Source organism: Sander lucioperca, chromosome 20 (assembly GCF_008315115.2).
Source record: "Sander lucioperca isolate FBNREF2018 chromosome 20, SLUC_FBN_1.2, whole genome shotgun sequence".
NCBI classification, from domain to species: Eukaryota; Metazoa; Chordata; class Actinopteri; order Perciformes; family Percidae; genus Sander; species Sander lucioperca.
The window spans coordinates 9,014,420-9,033,928 of record NC_050192.1 but is presented as its reverse complement, the minus strand read 5'-3'; the positions used below and the strand labels follow the sequence as shown (position 1 = coordinate 9,033,928).

The 19,509-nt window shown below is 41.7% G+C and overlaps 1 protein-coding gene across 2 annotated transcripts in view; it reads left to right on the top strand.

Moving 5' to 3' along the window:
- The window catches only part of snd1 (staphylococcal nuclease and tudor domain containing 1), a 182,428-nt gene that overhangs the window by 22,166 nt on the left and 140,753 nt on the right, over positions 1–19,509 (top strand). For both annotated transcript variants that reach the window (XM_031313715.2, XM_031313714.2), the window contains exons 10-11: positions 1,276–1,380; positions 11,443–11,544. In XM_031313715.2, coding sequence (XP_031169575.1) covers positions 1,276–1,380; positions 11,443–11,544 — 207 coding nt within the window. The remainder of the gene's footprint in view (positions 1–1,275; positions 1,381–11,442; positions 11,545–19,509) is intronic.

Sequence of the window (19,509 nt, the reverse complement as noted above, 5' to 3'; positions counted from 1 at the left end):
GGCTGGTCTAATTTCTGTTCTCTGGTGGCAAATGTAATGGCAGTCTGATTTGTTTTAATGGAATAGTGAATCCCCCAAAGAGCCTAATACACATGGATTTGTGTTCGCAATACACTAACAAAAAGGTTTAACTCAATCTCAATAACTTAAAAAGGATTTTTTGGTTATTTAGTTTTTTTTTACCACACAGTCAGCCACACAAACACCCACACGGTCCAAATTGTTCTTGAAACATGGCTCCAACCGGCATCTCTCACTTTAAGGACTCTAGCTTGAGCACAGCCTACATATGAACCACAGTTTGAGTGATGATGAGGCCATTTAATGCACATGTGGGTGGCGACATGTGTAGGGCGATTGATTTCTCAGTCTCTAGCAAGCGGCCTACTTAAAGGCTCTGGGTTTGGATGCCTCCTCCATCTCAGTCACATTATACCCCCGATCTGTCTTTTTAGTTGGAAGGGCTCTGGCACATACCGAGGTTGGGTTGAGTTACTAATATTAATACTCTTGTGAACTGTAATTTAACAGGTGTGGCTTTGAACATCCACACATATTCTTCTGAACCGTACGCGCCACAGACTGTGGTTGCTACCTTTGGTACACAGAGAAATAGCATTTAAATGCCAAACATAAATTAGTCTGCATCTTTAGTTACGCTTGTAAAGGTCTCCAGAGCAAAATGCTGCCAGCCAGTCGTTGGGAAGAGGGCTATGAAATGCTCTACCAGTCTATCTTTAACAGGATGTTTGTGTTTTAAAGCTTTCTCTTTCTCCTCCCTCCCTCCTTCCGCCAATCCCCCAGATAGCAGAACGTCCTCGCTCTGTCCTCCAAACCTTGCCGGCCTGCTGGGACGACTTAGTTCGCTTACTTACTCAGTCACTCAAGGATCACTCTTTCTCACCCCCGCTCTCAGTGCTTTCTGCTCGTGACAGCACGACGATCTGCACTGTCACTCTCCTTCCGCCTTTGAATAGATCTTTTCCTCTCCATTTATCCTTTACCTGCTCCTTCACTTCCCATCTTTCTTTCAGTCTATCTTCCCATCCAAAATGCAATGCCAGTCTTTTTGCACCAACACTCCTACATCCTGCAGGGATGTGATTTTTCTGTTTTTAGTTTTCTCCTTAGGGATTTACATGTTTGTTTGACCCTTAAATTAATTTCTTAATGAGTTTCTTGTCTTCCTTTTGGTGCTTTGTTCGCCCTAGCACTTGTTTGTCCCTCTGTATTAATTTTGCTCAATTCCTCTCTCGTCTTCTTCTGTCCCTCTAGGTGATGCAGGTGGTTAACGCTGATGCCATGGTGGTGAAGCTCAACTCTGGAGAACTCAAGACCATCCACCTGTCCAGCATTCGACCCCCCAGAATTGAGGGAGAGGTACAAACAAATGTGTCTGTCTGCCTGTGTGTGTGTGTGTGTACACAGCTTTGCCCAGAGTGAGTGGCTACTTGTGTGTGAATAAGTGACTGAATGTTGTTATATGTGGGAGAGCTTGCGGTTTCGCATGGTCAGCCAATGAATTGGAAGCTCCACAGAGATGACTTGTGTCACTGCTGTCTTGGATGTCTTGACAGAGTTGGTTTATTTTCATTTTAAGTCGAACACAAGCTGTTTACATCTTCCTCCACAAATTCCTGAATATGTATCCATCTCTCTCCGCTTCCTCCGCTCTCGCTCATGCCCGCTTCTCTTCCCTTACACATTAGTCTTGTCTCTCTCTAAACAACCGTGGAAATAATTTTGACCACTTGGTGGCGCCCCTGCAGTCGGGGCACATGCACACACCCAATGGTTGCAGCACTGCAGAGAGTGAAGATCGATTTTTTTTTTTTTTTTTTTTTTTTTCCCTCCACACTCCCCCCTTTTTCCTCAGAATCACTTCAAAACTGTGAAAACATACACACATACATGCTTACACACTCATAACTAGTCGCAACAATGGAGATGTGTTTTTATCTAAACAATAGGCAGTGTCTGCGTGTATGTAGGCACCCAGACACACACGTCTACTGTGCAAATCTCTTCTACCCCCCCCCTTTCATCACTATACAGTTGGAACTTGCATTTCTTATTCTTCCAAACGTTTCATTTCAAAATGTTTTTTTTTTTCCCCGTAAAAGGACTTATTTCTCAGTTACCCTTTGTGTCTGCGTCCTCTAAAATGCTATCATTTTCTAAATAACAGGCTCAAGATGTCTGAAAATGTCACTTCCATTAATTAGAAAGCTTTATTGTCACAATAGTAGTGATCTTTTTTTTTTTTTTCTTCTCGTTTTTGTCAGAGATATTTCCATATTTCGAATGAAACCCTTTTCTCTTTGTTCAACTTGTCTGAGGCTGTTTGACAACCATTCCTCCAGTCAACACATTGTTTACTGTAATAGCCGTTTATGAGCAAGTCGTATCTCCCATTTCCTTGTTCAAAGAGGTATGAGACAGAGAGGGTGTTGTGCTTCTGTCTGAAGCACAACTGAAACAGTTGTAAAAGTCAGATTTCAGAATGTATTTGTTTTTATTGACTCCTCTCTCCGCATGTTTTGTCATTTTATGGTTTACCCTTTCCTATCTTTTCCTCTTTACTGTTTCCTATGTTTTATACCCTAGCCTCTCCCTCTCTCCCCTGGTGTCGTTAGTGCCTCGTATCATTAAGAGACTGCTTTGTATCTCTCTCTGCCTCCCTCCTTCCCTCCCTCCTTCTGTTCTCTCCTCCTCTCCCTTCTCCTCCACAGTCACTTTCTTCTGCCGTCCTCTCCCTCTGGGTGTGCACGCTGTGGTCATATTGTTGACCTGCACCGTTGCCCTTCGTGTGTGTTTATTCTCCTTAGCTCTCTGGTTGTAACAAGCTTGTGGACAAAAAACATCTCTCCATTTTGTCTCTCTGCCCTTTCTCCTGTTCCTTAAATTACATAGCGTTCGCTCCCAACTCTTTTCTGACCTGGTCCTTTCCGCTTTTAGAGATTCTTTTTTTTCTCTCATGTTAAATTTCCTGATTTACTTTCCCATTTTTTGTGCTTCCTTTCCTCCTTTATATTACTGTTGAATTTCCACTCTTGTGTTTGTCTCTCCCCTCTTTATTTTTCCATCTCTTTCTCTCTTTCAGTGCCCGTCTGTATTCTGTCTGTCACTCTGTCTTTGCCTGCACCAGATGCTTCAACACTATGTGTTTTGTGCTTCATTACACTGTCGTATGTTACAGGGAGTATGGGAGAGTGAGCGAGTGAGAGATGTGAATGTGTATTGTTTTAGTGTTATATTAGCACAATGTTGTATTGCTATTTCTTGCACTTCATGCATATTTAATTGCTCGTGTGGTTGTGTGTGGGATTTTTCATGTAAATACCCTGCATATTTATCAAACTCAGTCTGTCTGGGTACCAATTTACTGGGCTAGAAGAGTGAAATTTGTCGAAGCCTGGATACAATATCACAAGCCCTGTAAGTTAACGATGACTTATATATTATCCGTCTTGAACTAGAAGATTATGTTCAAATTTACCTGAATAAGTAATGTATTTTTTGCATTGCAAAGTCTATTACTAGCTGTTAAAGCTATGGTGCGTAGTTTCTGTCGCCCCTATGAGGAATTTTAAGTAATGACAACAATTCTGTCAGTGCATCCACATGACACAAGCCTTCCATGATCGCGCACCGCCCCCACCCCTCCTCCACACAGTTGCTAGTAGCCAAGGAGGACACGGAGGATTAAAATATGAACTCTTCAGAAGAGGTAATTATCGTAACTCGAGTTTCTGCGTGCAAAAGTTTTAAACATAGCCATGCTGAGAAATACAGAGAGAGTTGTGGTTAGCTGATAGTCTTAATTATCTTTCTATCAACTCATTTGGCAATGGCTTGAATGTAACGGACGTTCATTAATATCAAAAAGTTACGCACTAAAGCTTTAATGTAACTATTTCTTAAGTGCATCATTGACAGTATTAAAGCTATAGTGCGTAGTTTCTGTCGCCACCATGAGAAATTCTAAGTAATGACAACAACACTGTCGGCGCGTCCACATGATAGTCTTCCGTGATTGCGCCCCCACCCCCACCCCTCGTCCACGCAGTTGCTAGTAGCCAAAGATGACACGGAGGATTAAAAAAACCTGATGGACTCTTCAGAAGATGTCATTATCTTCACTCGCGCTTCTGCGTGGGAAAGTCACCAGACGACACAATCTTCTGAATACAACCATACTGAGAAATACAGAGAGAGTTGTGTGGGGCTGATAGTCTTAATTAGCTTTGTAGCAACTCATTTGGCAATGGCTTGAATGTAACGGACGTTCAGTAATATCAAAAAGTTACACACTAAAGCTTTAGCAAGTTAAGGGGGAAAAAGCATGTGTAAGACTGAAGTGAAATGATATCAGATAACTGAAAGTATGAAGGCGCCAGAGTCACAAGATGTTAACTATATCATAGCCAGTGCTTCCTACAGGTGACTGCAGAAAGAGTCTTTTTTGGAGGCGGTCTTACATAAATACTGTTGCTGCATTTTGTGTATTGATAAGGGTGTTCGTTGTGGTGCTGTTTGTTAGCTAGTTATTTCTGTCTGTAAGCTAAAGAGCTGCCTGCCTGTCTGTAATGCTGTTGGCTCAGCTTTGAGTGTTGTCGCTATGGCAGCAATGCAGAGTTGTGATATGTTTACTGAAGCTGTGATGAGCCCTTGGACTGTAAGGTAGAATAGAAGCAACTGACAGAGAAGGACTGAAATTCCTCTGATAACTAAATATTGTTTTTATGTTCATGCATGTAACACAGGAATTTCCCCAGTGTGGGATTAATAAAGTCTATCTTATCTTATTTTCTCTTATGGACTTGACAATTTTATGTCCAGTCTCATTTGCCAACTGGGCTTGTGTCTGATCACTAAATTAGGCAAGTGAGCCGTTATCTGAGGCGAGCAGGGGAACTTAATTTCATGCCCTGTCTACACTTATTTACACATGCAGATATAGCAGTTCACATTATGTTATTGAAAGTCATTCTGAACTTTCAATACTATAGCTTGAACTTTAAAGGCAATCAAATCTACCATTTAGCACTTCCAAATATTAGTGTTCACCTGCCAAGTATTTGTAAAGAAGAAACACTTACCAGCCATGGCCAACAGCTGCGGGTACGATTTATTTATTTTTCTCCACCATGCCAGAAGAAAAATTGTGTTAGTGCACATATGTAAGAAGCATAGATGCAATGACAACACGCACAACCAGATAACTGCTTTTTGTGAGGTTGTAAGCGGCAGGGATGATTCCTACCTCAGAGGTCACAGCAGGTATCTCTCAGCCACGAGCTCTACACACACTGACATCATGTTGGCTAACACTGTCACAAGTGAGCCGGCTTTTTGCTTACATTGCCGCAGACAGACACAAAGACATTGTTACAGCACAGCTCACACACACACACACACACACACACACACACACACACACACACACACACACACACACACACACACACACACACACACACACACACACACACACACAGACACACGCTTGGTTAAGCTGCATTAGCCTATGTCAGGAAACATCTTGGAAATTGGCGTCAGCATGTGCACAAACATGGATTAGACACACATGTGCTGTATGTGTGTATATAAAATCCACTCACAGAGGTGTGAATGTTATCACTGTAGCCCATCTATGAACCCAGAAAAGCTCCAGAGAAAAATAAAACTCAGAAATGTGGTATTGTGACAATTGTGTGTGTGTGTTGCATTATCTAGAGGTCTGTGGGGATTTTCTGTTGCCAGTTGTCATTATTATCTCTGGCTGTCTGGATGTGTCTGTGCACTATTTGACCGTGCATTCTGCAAGCAAGGCCATTTATGTTTGTGTCTGTTCGGGGGGAACCGAGGCCAGGTGCGATGTACAAGTGCACTGATGAACTGTGACCGTTCCTGCCATCCCCTCCTCCTCCTCCTTCCTCCTCCCATCTCCTCTGGTTCCTTTTAGTCTCCATCCCCCTCTCGTGACTATACTAATTGTGCTCAGATTGACAGATTGGTGGACCAATGGTGTCTAGCTGCAGCATAACATAGCACACAAATGTCCTCACTTGCTCTCTTCCCACTCCTTTTTCCTCTCATTTGGTACCCCCCACCCCCCTCCCCCCAAGTGTAACTGCTGTGGCATATCCTTAGATGTGAATTATTTTGAGCTTGGGAGTTGGAGTCAGCTTTTTGTTCTCTCTCCTCATCCCTCTTTTCTCCCCCACTTTTTTGCTCTCTTTCTCCATTTTTTTTTTTTACTCTTCTGTGCAGCAGGACAAGCCCAGCGTAAACATGCGTGGGGGAAAGAGATTTCTATTCAGTGACTCACTGTTACACCCTCTCACTCAATCGCTCACAATCGGTTTGTTTGGATATGTTGGTGTGCATCTGCTTTGCTGATGTCTTGAGTGTTTGTGTGTCTCTTGCATTGTGATGCATCTGTATGCTTATGTGGTTTAAGTAGGGTTAAGAAGAGTGCTGATGGAGCACATAGAGAGGTCAACTCACTGTCCTTATATAAGGCAACACAATGGCTACTGCTCATCCCCACTCTACTCCATACAGCCCTGCCCACTCATGTAACCTCTCTACAGTCCCCCTTTGTGTGTGTTGACTTTGTAGATGATTTAGTCTCACAATACATCTTTCTCTGTCCCGTCTGCTGCTGCCTCCCATAAACCACCTGTCTATCTCGTTGCCTCTCTCCCCCTCTCTCTTTTCTTTCATCTTCTTATTTTTACTTTCACATTATTAGGTTTATTTTTATACTGGAGCATAGCGCACTGATTAGCATTTCTGTAAATACGGCTGTGTCAACACAGGTCTGAAAAGTCTGGCAAAGTATGTGGGCAGAATCTGACAATTTCCACATCTTCATAACTATGTGAAGTACATCAGAATGTACATAATTTTGTATCAAGTGCTATACAGTAGTATGTTTCCGTTGCTTGTGAATGCACATGACATCAAGACACAAAGGTCTAAAAGAAGTGGTGGAATATGGAAACAAATGTGTCGGGTACAGGTTCACCTGTACTCTAGTATAGGGCAGAATGCTCAAATACAATGAAAGTGGATAAAGAAATCATCCAAATGCTGTCCAATAGAAAATGTATATCATATACCAAGCAAAAACAAAACTACAACATGGGACCAAAAGACATACATACAGGTAAGAAGATAACCGCTATCAAACAAGTAACAAAACAGCATTGTGAAAGACATAAATTGGGAGGAGGCTTGGGTGTTGTTTTAATAGACTTTTGGTTTGTGTGATGCAGTAAGATATTTGTGTTAACTTCCTGTGGCTTTTCAGAACAGAATCGGGCTAATTTAATCATGCAAATGTCACTGTAGGAATATCATTCTTGAAGTTTGATACTTGCTTATTTTCACTAAAAATTTGTAAAGATTTGAAGGAAGCAGTTTTATGGTAGCTAGCCTTTAAGCAGATGGACCCATCTGCTCCCTACTTTCTATTTGCGACTGTGGCTTGCTTCTCTTTTCCTACACTCCTCTTTATTTTTGTCTTTCCCTCCCTCCCTGTCCTCCTAATCTTATGTCTAGCCATGTGTGTGCCCTCGGCATGCCCCTAGCCTGGCATGACATGCTTTGACCTCAAGTTTTGGGAGGACGATGACAAGGGAGGAGGGTCGCCCACTTTGTGATTCACTTGTGCACTATTGGCTGGGCGAGGCAGATTGGTAGCCAGTAGCCCTCTTTACTACTGGGTGAATATTCTTTGCCCCATTGCACCATTTGGCTGACAGTGTTGAAAAAGCAAGAACTTGGCTTGCTTGTGTAAGATATACAAAGTTCTGCAATAGAAGATAACGCGATTGTTGCTTTTGAAAGACAGCGTATTGTCAAGAGCACATATAATCAAAATAAAAATCATTTTTTGAATAGAATTTGTTTTGATACAGACCATTTATAAATGGGCACTTTGTGTTTGAGACAGGTGCAATATATGCAGGATTATCCAGTGAAAGCTGTGCAAATTTGCTCTATGCTTTGAATAGTTGAATATATTCCTCAATATTGGAGATGTATTAGCAGGTAGCACTGCATCAGTGTGTCTGTCTGCAGGGCCAGCTAATTATGAATTGAGTGGCTGCTTGTTGTTATGGTACTACAGGTAATATTAAATCTGATATCCAGGATCTCTCTTGAGTCTATCGTGGGATCAGTTCATGTCACTGTAGTAATGACTTATTTGTATTCTGCTGTATGGACAATAATGCTGTGAATGTAAGGTTATTAGATTAGATGTATTAGTTTTTGTATTGTAGTACAATAACCAGCTACATCCTTCGTGCTCTTGCTTTAGGAAGTATATGCCTTCTCACTCTGTCTTTCTCTCCATCTTGCATTCTCTTCCTCTCTCCTTCCTAGTCCTCTGCAACTATTTATGTTTATGCGTGCACAATTGAATAATGTTGTGAGGCATACAGTTGTAAATGTTGACTGTTTGTCTAAGGCTCCCAATGTTCTGCTTACTCAAAAAATTATGTCCACTTTGTCTGGGACACACGCACATAGACAGCAGTGTATTTCTCTCAAAATATAGGTTGCACACAAAATAACGCACTCTTCGCAATCAGTTCAATGCAAAACTAAGGCCAAATACTGTAGACTCCACCGTCACACATCAGAAAGCATAACGTGCTCCTGAGTCATGCTTTCACCCTTGAAGTTCCAGAAGCTGCAAATGCTTCCAGCGGTAGCATCCACACATTTGCAGCCCAGCCCCTGCAGCCCTCCGACACTGTACAATCCAGCTAGCGTCATGCCTCTGCAATAGTCAAAGATGATTCCTGAGCTTTAGCTGGTAATTTGGAACGAAGGGAATTTACCCCAAATAGAACAGAACTCCCCCTGAGGATAGTGAGAGCAAACTGTTATTGGGTCACGGTTGAGACATAGCAGTGACACTCTCCTCTTTCTGTAACCTTCCTGCAACTGCAAAGAAACAGTTTAAGGATGGTGTACACAGAGTTTGTCTTAATGTAACAATGCTAATGTTGTCAGTTTATCTCCGTCTGGAGAGATTGACGTTGAAATTGGCTCGATAGTCTAATAATAAGACTTGTCACAGTCTGTTTTCAGGGTGGATCAGCCTTGTGGAAGTTTAGTTTGAATGGCAGTGGGCCCATTTATTTTCAACAATTTGGATTGCATTTAACTGTCAGGGAACACTTAATGTCCCTTTTGAATAACACTGCAACTTATGTGGCGTATTGTGGACTCCTTTTGTAGCTTGAACACAAAGCGGACCAGGCTCGTTTTGAAATATTGGTTGTTGCAATCAATTGGCATCATTGATACCTATGACTGCCTGTGTTTGTAGGTGTAACATTTCCTCTAATTTTCTTGTTTTCAGAATCTTTCACCTTGCCGTCTTCAACTCAGCCTTGCTTCATTCCCCCAAAGACTTTCCAAAAGATGGAGAAGTAGCTTTTGTCTTCCTTGTCTGCTTCTCCACTCCTTTTGCCTAATTGGCATGGAGTGCTGACATTTACTCTTGGCCCTTAGTGGCATGTCTCCCGTTCTACAGTGAAACAGCTTATTAGTTAAAAAAAAAGTTTTCCCTCTCCTCCTAGGTTCATTCTTTTCTTTTCCCTGTTGAAGTTGTCCTGTTTGTTTTTGGAGTACTACCATGAGTATGCTGTGTGTAAAAGCCCCTTAGGATGTAAACACACCATCATTCAGTGTCTGGGAATTGTCTTTAATGTATGACATTATGAAAATATGCTCCAAAAGAAGGATTTTATCCAAGCAATGCCCGCTTGGTTAAAGTTATCCTCATCCCCAACAGTGGACAGCTTAGTCTGCACCTCGGGCACAAAATGCAGGATTCCTGGCTGGCAGTCCTCCTAAAAGGCCCCATCATCCCACCGCAACCGACTTGGTAGGGATGAAAGACCCTGACAATAAGCCCCGACTGACACAAAATGGAGGAGATCGGCTCTTGGCTGAGCGGTGGGGGATTTCCGCTAGCCATGTGTGAGATTAACTCACCTCTGAGGTTCCATGCTGTGCTGACTCCGCTAGTGAAAGTGGAGAAGGATGAGAATGAGGGAGTAAGAAAAGGAAGATGAAAAACTATTAAACTTAAAGGTTATTACATTCCTGCCAAGGTTAAAGGAACTGGCTGTTAGATTTGGCAGTTTCCATAGCTTCATTACCAGGGCCAATCCAACAGGCCTTCTGTGCATTCATATTGAGACTTAGTCAAAATATTAACAGTATTTTGTAAGGAAAATTGTCATTTAAACATTGCTCGGTTTTTTTCAGATTTTTCCAGCAGTGGAGTTTGTCCCCACAAGATTTATCTGAAAGACCTTAATGGAGCCACAAGCACATGCTCGAACATACAAACACATGCTCACACAGCCTTTGCTCCCCATGTGTTCTCTTCACATCCATCAGCCCAGCTGTGTGCCACACCTGGCAGCTCCGAACAACTGGAGAGGCATTAAAAATGAATGAAAACCATTGAAGAGAAGAGGAAATGAGGAATTAATCCAACCCTGTGTGTTCATTTGAAAGAGTGTTACTTCTGTTTGTATAACGGATAATGATGGCATTCATAGAAAGATTGTGGGAGGGGCAGGAGTGGCGAGCATACTGGTTTTGTCATTCCTAGCCTTGGCGCCTGTCGTTTATTTTCCCACTGCGTCACTGTCATTTGCTGTATATTCTTTTTTTTTTTTTTTTTTTTTTTTTTATCCTGTCCCTACAAAAACGGCACGTGTGTGCGTACGTGTGTGTGTTTGTCTCAACACTGGGAGCAACACAAAACCTCAGCATCCTTTGAAAATGCAAATGGGTTCTATTTGTGGCCTGCTCCTGTCAGAGAGTGGGTGAGCGTATTGAGGGAAGTTTTTGTGTGCAGTTGTGTGAGTGTACGTGTGGCTACATCTGTCTGTGTATGCGCCATAAGTATGCACATAGTGTAAGCTCACCTTTTGTGCATCAGTTTAACACAAAGTGTCTTTGCCTTGGCTGTTTGTGTCCTTGGTAACTGTGTACTTATGTTTTGGTGCAGTGTGCGACAGTATTGACAGCAAGAGTGTTGGAGGGAGGTGCTTGTGCGACTGTGCGTGTGTGAAATGCTGCTTTTGACATTAAAATCATTCAGTGAGTTCAGAGTCTAAATCCTCCCTGTCACGGGACTGAAGTAGAGGGAAAAGAGGGAACAAACAAGCTGAATCTGTGTGTGTGTGTGTGGGATTCTGTGTTTATGTCTGTATGCATGAGGCGGGGGCTTGTTTTTCTCTGTGTGTGTGTGTTTCTCTGAGGTCTGCATCTGCAGCGGATATGTTGAGCCACGCAGCTTTGACAGTGCAATGTTAATAATCTTTCTCTTTCCATTCCGTCTTCTCCCCCCCCCCACCCACTTCCTCTTCCTGACCCTTCTCTCCAATTTCTCAGGAGAAGAACAAGGACAAAGACAAACGTTTCCGTCCGCTCTACGACATTCCCTACATGTTTGAGGCCCGTGAGTTCCTGAGGAAGAAGCTCATAGGTAAAAAGGTAAGAATCAGTGACAGAAATTGAAAGCTCCCAATCACCGTTTGACTCTTTGTGTGTATGCGAGTATGTGAATCAACCTGATTTGTCTCTAATCAGCTTTTAATAAATTAGACAATAGCTCTAAACAGGGATTCCCCCAGTGGCTGTACATACGCACTAACACCCTTTACCCCCCTCATCGGTAGCCAAACACATCTCTGAAGCCCTGAGCTAGATATATATTTCTTCCCCTTTCTAGGTTTGAATACCAAGTACTCCTGGTAGATGCCCTGGGGCTTGGTATTGGCCGGGACGCACCCTTTAAACAAGCAATGTTGATTTCCCCCTCTTGTGTCTATTGATCTACCAAGTCTGTACACCTAGGGGGCTGCTATGATTTACACAAATCTGACCCAGCAGAACCCAGCACTGAGCTAGAGACAAACCACCACTTGAGCATCTGCCCTTTTTTGTGTTAAATGTAATTATATAAACTCTGATTTGAGGTTGGTTGTCTGAGAAAAAAAGAAATACAGTACTCAAACTGACTTACATTAGGTTTAGTGTTTGAAATGGTTTAGGTATAACTAAATAGTGAGTACTGATAACCAGATTCGAGACCAGTACTGTCCAGTTTGCCAATTTTGATTTTAAAATAAAGTTTTCAGCGCACACAGTAGATTTTTTTTTTTTTTTTTTTTTTTTTTTTTTACGTCAGAGTCCTCTCAGCAAATCAGTAAAATGAAGCCCACATTGTTGGTGGCAGTAATGGCACAGGCTGAGAAGGTGGCTGTTGCTCGCAGGCATGCCTGGAGCTGTTGTCCGCTGCCTGAGTTGAATGATGCTTTGTTTTTCCAAATAGCTCACTCTTAACACTTGTCAGACTCAGAGGGTCCACATTATAATGGGGGCCATTGTAGAAAAGATTGGAATCTTTCAAGCAACAAACATGGAAAACTTTGTCAAAATGGTGCATTTATGCACAATCATACTGACAAAAAGACTTCCCTAGTCAGAAGTTATCTCATAAATGCCATACTGTTTTGCAGCTGACTTCCGATTTTGCTGAAGTATCAGATTTTGGAGCGTAAACCTCCACAAATCAATTCTCTGTGTCCCCAACCAGTGTTTATGTTGGGCTGAGAATGAACAAAACAAATGTGCAGATTTCAGGGCTCCAAACCACAGCACCCAGACAATAGATGAAACAAACATTTCGGGTATCACCCACTTTCATAAGTGTATGGCTAATTAAAAAAGAATTGCAGTACAGCCTGACAAACAAAAAAACATTCACCCACTCAAAGCCAAAAGAGTTCCTTTTGGCATTCAGTACAGGCGTGAGATCCACATCCCTGTCCCAGCCTTTCATCACAGTCATTTTAATCATCCTCATTAATGTTTTTTTAATGACATAAAATTCTGCCATGAGCTGGGTTTTGACGAGTGAAGCGAGAATAATGATTCTGCTGTTTATTTGTGGCGTTCCTGTTGGGGGGATAATGAGTGTTTGTGAAGGGGATAGGGCGACTATAGCCTTGTCAAGGTGTAAAAATCTTGTGCAAACTATGCCATTAGCATGATAATAAAATGTGTGTGAAGCTCAGGTTTTTAACACCACGCCATATAAAGTGTGTAAAGTACCAATTTTGGCTTGTTGGTAGAAGTGAATGTCTGCATTAAAACACAGTGGTAACATATACACACATGCTAACCCACACCAGTCTACTGTGACCGTTAGCTGTTTACTCATGCTAGCACCAATGGCATGCAACCCAAAGAAAGGGAACAATACTAATTGAATAAAATAATTTAGGACACAATCATGCATGCATAACACATAACAACATTTGTACTTCATACCTTAAAGTGTTCAATGTGTTTTATAATTGCCCTCAGCACACACAGGCACAACATCTAAATCCTTCTGTTATTGTTACACCTGTTTAAATTTTTTTTTTTTTTTTTTTTTTTTTTAAACAGTATTACTTGTTTAGACTAGGGTGTTTCAGTAGTGTTTATCGGAGAGGAAAGTATGCATGACTGTGTATGTGTCATAAGGAGTTAGTGTCGTAAGCGTGATAAAAGTATGCATGATTTTACCAGAGTGCGTCAGTGGCCCTGTTCAGTCTGCATTACAATGCATCCTGGATGATTCAATCACATGTTGACGGATCTAAATGCAGGTGGAAGTGCACTCCACAGCGTGGAGAGATTTGATCACTGAGGCTACGGTTGGAGGCGGTGGTCATCAGGGGATCTGTTTGTCCAGATGCAGGGTGGTGTGAATGCAAATGGAACCTAATTGGTGCTGTAATATGTGATAAGAAGACACACCTCTAAAGCACAGTCCATAAATTACCATCTACTCTCCCTCCAATTATTAATTTTTTTATTTTTTTTAATCTCTACTTTCATTTCTCTTAAGATCCACCTAGATGTAGTGTCACACTTCCCTTCTTCGTCATTAAGATATACATATATATTTATATGCATTATACGCCACTGTATTCCTCTACATTTTATTAGTATTGAAGTTGGTTCTTCCAAGGGTGTGCTTATAGGCTCTCAGAAGTGAGTTAGGTTAAAGTGGAGCGCTCTAGCCCATTTGCCAGCAATGCAGCCTCCTCCTTCCTCAATCTGCAAAATCAATAACGGAGGATTTCTGGAACGTTGCTTCCCTCCCATTCCTTTGTTGTTGCTAAGACACAAGGCTCTAGGCACAAGCTAAAGCTCTGAATTCAACCTTCTGTCGCCATATATCGTGTTTTAAAAAATAATTAGAGGCCCTAAAAAAACTGCAGTTTTTTGAAGGTACAAGCATCACCCTTCAGCTGCCTTGGCAACAAAAAATAATTATTTTGGATGAAATAATCACAGGCTCTCCAACGGTGAATGTTTATTTGCAAGCACAATACTTAACCCTCAAGGTTTTAAAGTTAATCCATGCTACCTTGGCCTACTTGAACTGTCAAGTTGGATGCAGGTAGGCGCACAAGTGTACATAAGCATGTTGCACTCCAACAAGGAAAGGACTTCAGTCTACCCACTTACTGTCATCCTGTCTCTGAACACTAAGCTCTATAGAGACAGATTTGGAGCAGTAAGCATTAGTAGAAGACTCTAAGACCACTGCATTCCATGAAATTCTGCTCCAGAGAACTCCTTTCTTTTTTGGTTAACTTGGTCTAAAATGGTTAACACATTGAACATGTAGCTCGACTTGAATCGCCTTCTTTTGACTGAAAGTACTGCAAAACAACAGTTTTTCTGATGACCAGTTCCATTTTCACTTTCTCACAGCCTACTGCATGGAACGGTCCACCTACATAAACACCTTCCCGTAATCAACGGCGGCGTCATTACGTCGACCAGCGTAGAGCGCATAGTGCAAGCGTAGGAGTTTAAAAAGCCCAATATTCGGCCGAATCCGAAGCCTGGATTCGGTGCATCCCTAATTGCATGACTAGGGAAACAAGGAGATTTTCCCCTGACTGAATTTTCTAGGATGTGACTAAGCATTATCTATGAGTCTCAGTGTGCTGAGCAAAAGCTCAAAGCCATAATGCCACCGCACCGCTTTAGGGAAATAAAGCTACATTAAATGCTTTTTTTCTATTAAACCCCCTATTCCTCATCTCTATAAGGAGAGTATGATGCTTTTGATCTTTTATAAAGCATGTCTAATACCATATTCAAAAGACTGCCTTTTTGTTTTAGCCAAGCAGAGTCAATATTTGATAGCTCTGAGGCAGAAAGGGATTTGTGCAATACCTGATCTTTGAAAGAAGACTTTACAGCTACAGGTGGTGATGATGAAATCTTGTCTTGTTCCCAGCATAAACTCCAGCAACTATACATCCTTGATCAACTCTTTTGAATTCATCATTTACTTTTTTCTTGCCAGCCAAGAGCTACATGAGACATAAGAGAAGTTGATAAAAAAGTTAATTGTCACTTGGGAGGAGCACTGATACATTTTGTTTTCAGGTTGTCCGTCCAGCCCATTCTTTTGAACGTGATATCTCATATATTAGGGGAATACCTATTTTTTTAAAAGAATTTTTTTTAGGCCTTTATTTTTGACAGGAGAGAGAGAGAGCGCGAGAGATGGAATTTCACAAACGTCCACTTGGACTCGAGGATAAACTGGCTAGATTTCGGAGGTCAAAGGTCAAGGTCACTGTGACCTCAAACCCATTTTGGCCATGCTGAAGTTATGACATTGGGGGGCTTTTATGGCCTTTAATTGACAGGACAGCTTGAAGACGGGAACATGAAAGTAGAGAGAGGGAGACGACATGCAGCAAAGGGCCGTTGCTGGATGTAAACTGCACTGGTTTGGGGAGACATACAACCGCAAGGCATTCATTCTATGTCTCTGTCTTTCTATGTCTCCCCTCTCTCATATATATATATATATATATATATATATATATATATATAATATATATATATATATATATATATATATATATATATATATATATATATATATATATATATATATATATATATATATATATATATATATATATATATATCTATCTCCCCACCCCCATTGAAATAGCAGTGCTTGCATGGTGACATAATCCCAAAAAGCTCGATTTGGCTAACTTTATAAGTAGTGCTTCTTGTGCGCCTGGGTCTCAGCCTCAGCAGAAAAAAAGTCCAATGGAAATGTTGCATTAAGCCACTTATCAGGGTTGAGCACATTCGGATAATCCTGCATGCTCAAAGTGGCTCCTGTTATGCAGCTGCTTGTGTAGTACCGTTAGCACCAGAGTTTTCCCTTCTTATTGGTGTGCATGCGAATGTGCATATGCGCTGACAATACCGTGTGTGCAATGTGGTATTTGATGTGGTGTGTATTTGTGAGAGTGAGACTTGATTTGGGGGAAAGCTTCAGGTGTGTGTGTGTGTGTGTGTGTGTGTGTGTGTATGTTAATGCATGTTGATGCATGTTGCAAAGGGTGTAAGCCTAACTGTCACCATGTCCCATGGTTGACAAGATGGGGCTCCCTCTTCTTCTTCCTCCTCCCCTCTTTTCTTCTCTATGTTGTGCTGCCCCAGGCTGAGGTTGTTTCCTTCCAGCACAGCTCAATTCATATAAATGATAGCTATCTGTGATTACAGCCTGCAAAAAACACAGCAGCGGGCCGACCTAGGCCGGGTGTGCGCCCCATTAAGGCTGGATCCTTGGCAGTGGCCCAGGATCGAATTCGATCTGCGGCCCTTTGCTTCATGTCATCCCCTCACTCTCCCCTTTCCTGTCTATCACTGTCTAGTAAAATAAAAAAGATTCTTAAAAAAAACAACACAGCAGCAACTTAAGCCCCTTTCTTTCACTTTCATGCCTTTTTAAGGCTTAAAGATATTCCAAGATCCCTTTTATTCAAACCGACTGTGATTGGCTAATGTCCACTGTGCAGTCTGAGGCTGCTGCAACACCTGTGTGTATGGAAGCATGTCTAATTCCTGTTTTTTACAGGTCGAGTATGGCACTCTTTAGCTGCGCCACCTGAACTGAATTGTGATCATATTTGTTTCCACTTAGAACCCTAACGGCGAAAAATGCGCTCTTTGATTAGAAATTGATGTGCACCGAAAACTTTTTTTTGTTTTATTTGATGGCAGATCAGATTAAAATATTACAAAAAAGAAACTGCCTGTGGGAGCTGGGTTACATTTAATAGGCGCAGCTGACAGGTGCTTATTTAAAGGACAATTCCGGCGCAAAATGAACCTAGGGGTTAATAACAGATGTGTACCCACTCGATCAATCTCTGGGACATGTTTTCATGCTAATCGAATGTGTTTGTAGCTTGAAAGAAGCTAGCGCGGACCGCTGATTAGCTTACAATGCTAGTATTCGGGGCACAGGGAAAGTAAAAGCAAATCGCTACTTTGTAACACTAAAAGGGCTCAAAATATCACCACACTTCAACAGTAGCATAATGAGGATCCCTAAATGTTAATCGAAGCATTGAGAACTTTGTAAGTGTACAGACAGTTTATTGAAAAGAGATTATAAAGACGCTCGCGTAGGGCTGGACGATTTTGGCTAAAATCATAATCACGATTAATCGAACAAGTTACCTCGATTACGATTATTGAACGATAATTTAAAAAAAAAAAATTCTTATACTGTAATTATGTTCACGGTTATTTTTTCTAATGAAAGAGTGCATAATCCTATCTTTGTGATTCTAAAATAAGGAAACAACACACAGATAGCAATTAATGAAATGAAAATGAAATCTACAACAGTAGATTTTACAATGAAATAAAAACGTCTTATGAAAAAGTAATTTTAATGTAAAAAAAAAAAAAAAAGTTTCCTAAAAATGTAGAAAATAAATGATAAATGTCCATAAGATTAACGGGAACCTGTGGTTAACTGTCTTTTCGGAGTTAAACTCCACAAGCGTGTCCTGCGGCTCGCCGGCCGTTACACACACACACACACACACACACACACACACACACACACACACACACACACACACACACACACACACACACACACACACACACACACACACACACACACACACACACGTCCACAGCGCTGCAGGCAGAGGCGGGGTCTGTTCCGAGTATAATAAAGCCCCGTCTGTGTTGAGCAAAACATTACGTGAATTACTACGAGAATGGACGTGCATTTAATATAGGAAAAGTGCACAAGTATTAGCATCATTTGTTGTTGTTGTATGTGGCACTAAGGTCTAGTGACGATGCTATAAAGACCGTTGCCGTGCTTGCGTCACTCCCTTACCCCTCCTATCAGTACCTATGGCCACTTGGCCAGTGGGAATGCAAACGGGAAAAAAGATTTTGGGGAAGAGTAGTTCTTAGAACTGCTTAGAAGTGTACTTTTCCTCTAAAAAGTACAAGTACTATCCGATCGGAAAGCACCTATGGTCGCAGACTGGACGGGACGGAGTCATGTGACTACACATGTGGCGGCCGTAATATGTTTTAAGGGGAAAGTACATTAACACACAGTGGGCGGCCGTGGAAATATTAATAGGATTAAAAGACCGAAATAACCGACTTGGTAAAATTACGTCGGTTATAGGCTCTGAATTTCGGTTACGATTATTTTTCGATTAATCATCCAGCCCTATGCTCACGTTCATGTTTACATGCCGCTGTCTTGAAAACCAGTCATGACTTACAGCTGGCGATGCAAACTAAAATTAAAAGCAATTTGCTCAATATATCTGAAATAATCGACACCGACGTAAAAAATAACTTGTCTAGTGTACTTACTCAGTGGATAAGTGTCCATCTGGTCCCTCTGGTCTGGGTCGCCGTCCCCAATTTATTTTCGGGACATGAAGAAAAAGTTTCAAGTACAGCCCTGTTTATCAGAGAGGGGAAATCTTCAGACTACAAAACACTGCGTCTCTTGGGTGTCGCGACGCAACAGGTCCCACTCCGTGCAACACAGACACTCCTGTTCGGTGGCCATAGCTTCACAATGTCCGCAGGTACACCACCAGTTTCCCGAAGTACGAGGCTGTGTTGCGGCATTGACTACTGGTAGCTCGCTCTCTCTCTCGTAGCCCTTTCACGGAGCTCCCGCAGCTCTTCGTTCAATAAACTGTCTGTACACTTACAATGTTCTCAATGCTTCGGTTAACATTTAGGGACCCTCATTATGCTACCGTTGAAGTGTGGTGATATTTTGAGCCTTTTTAGTGGTATAAATAGCGACTTGTTTTTACTTTCCCTGTGCACCGAATACTAGCGTTGTAAGCTAATCAGCGGTCCGCGCTAGCTTGTTTCAAGCTACAAACACATTCAATTAGCATGAAAACATGTCCCAGAGAACGACAGAGTGGGTACACATCAGTTAATTAAAAAATAAAGTTAACCCCTAGGTTCGTTTTGCGCCGGAATTGTCCTTTTAAGTTTGAGCAAACCTAAAACCTTCTACTCTGTACTGGGGTAAGCAGCCTTTTATTGTGTTCCTGTCTG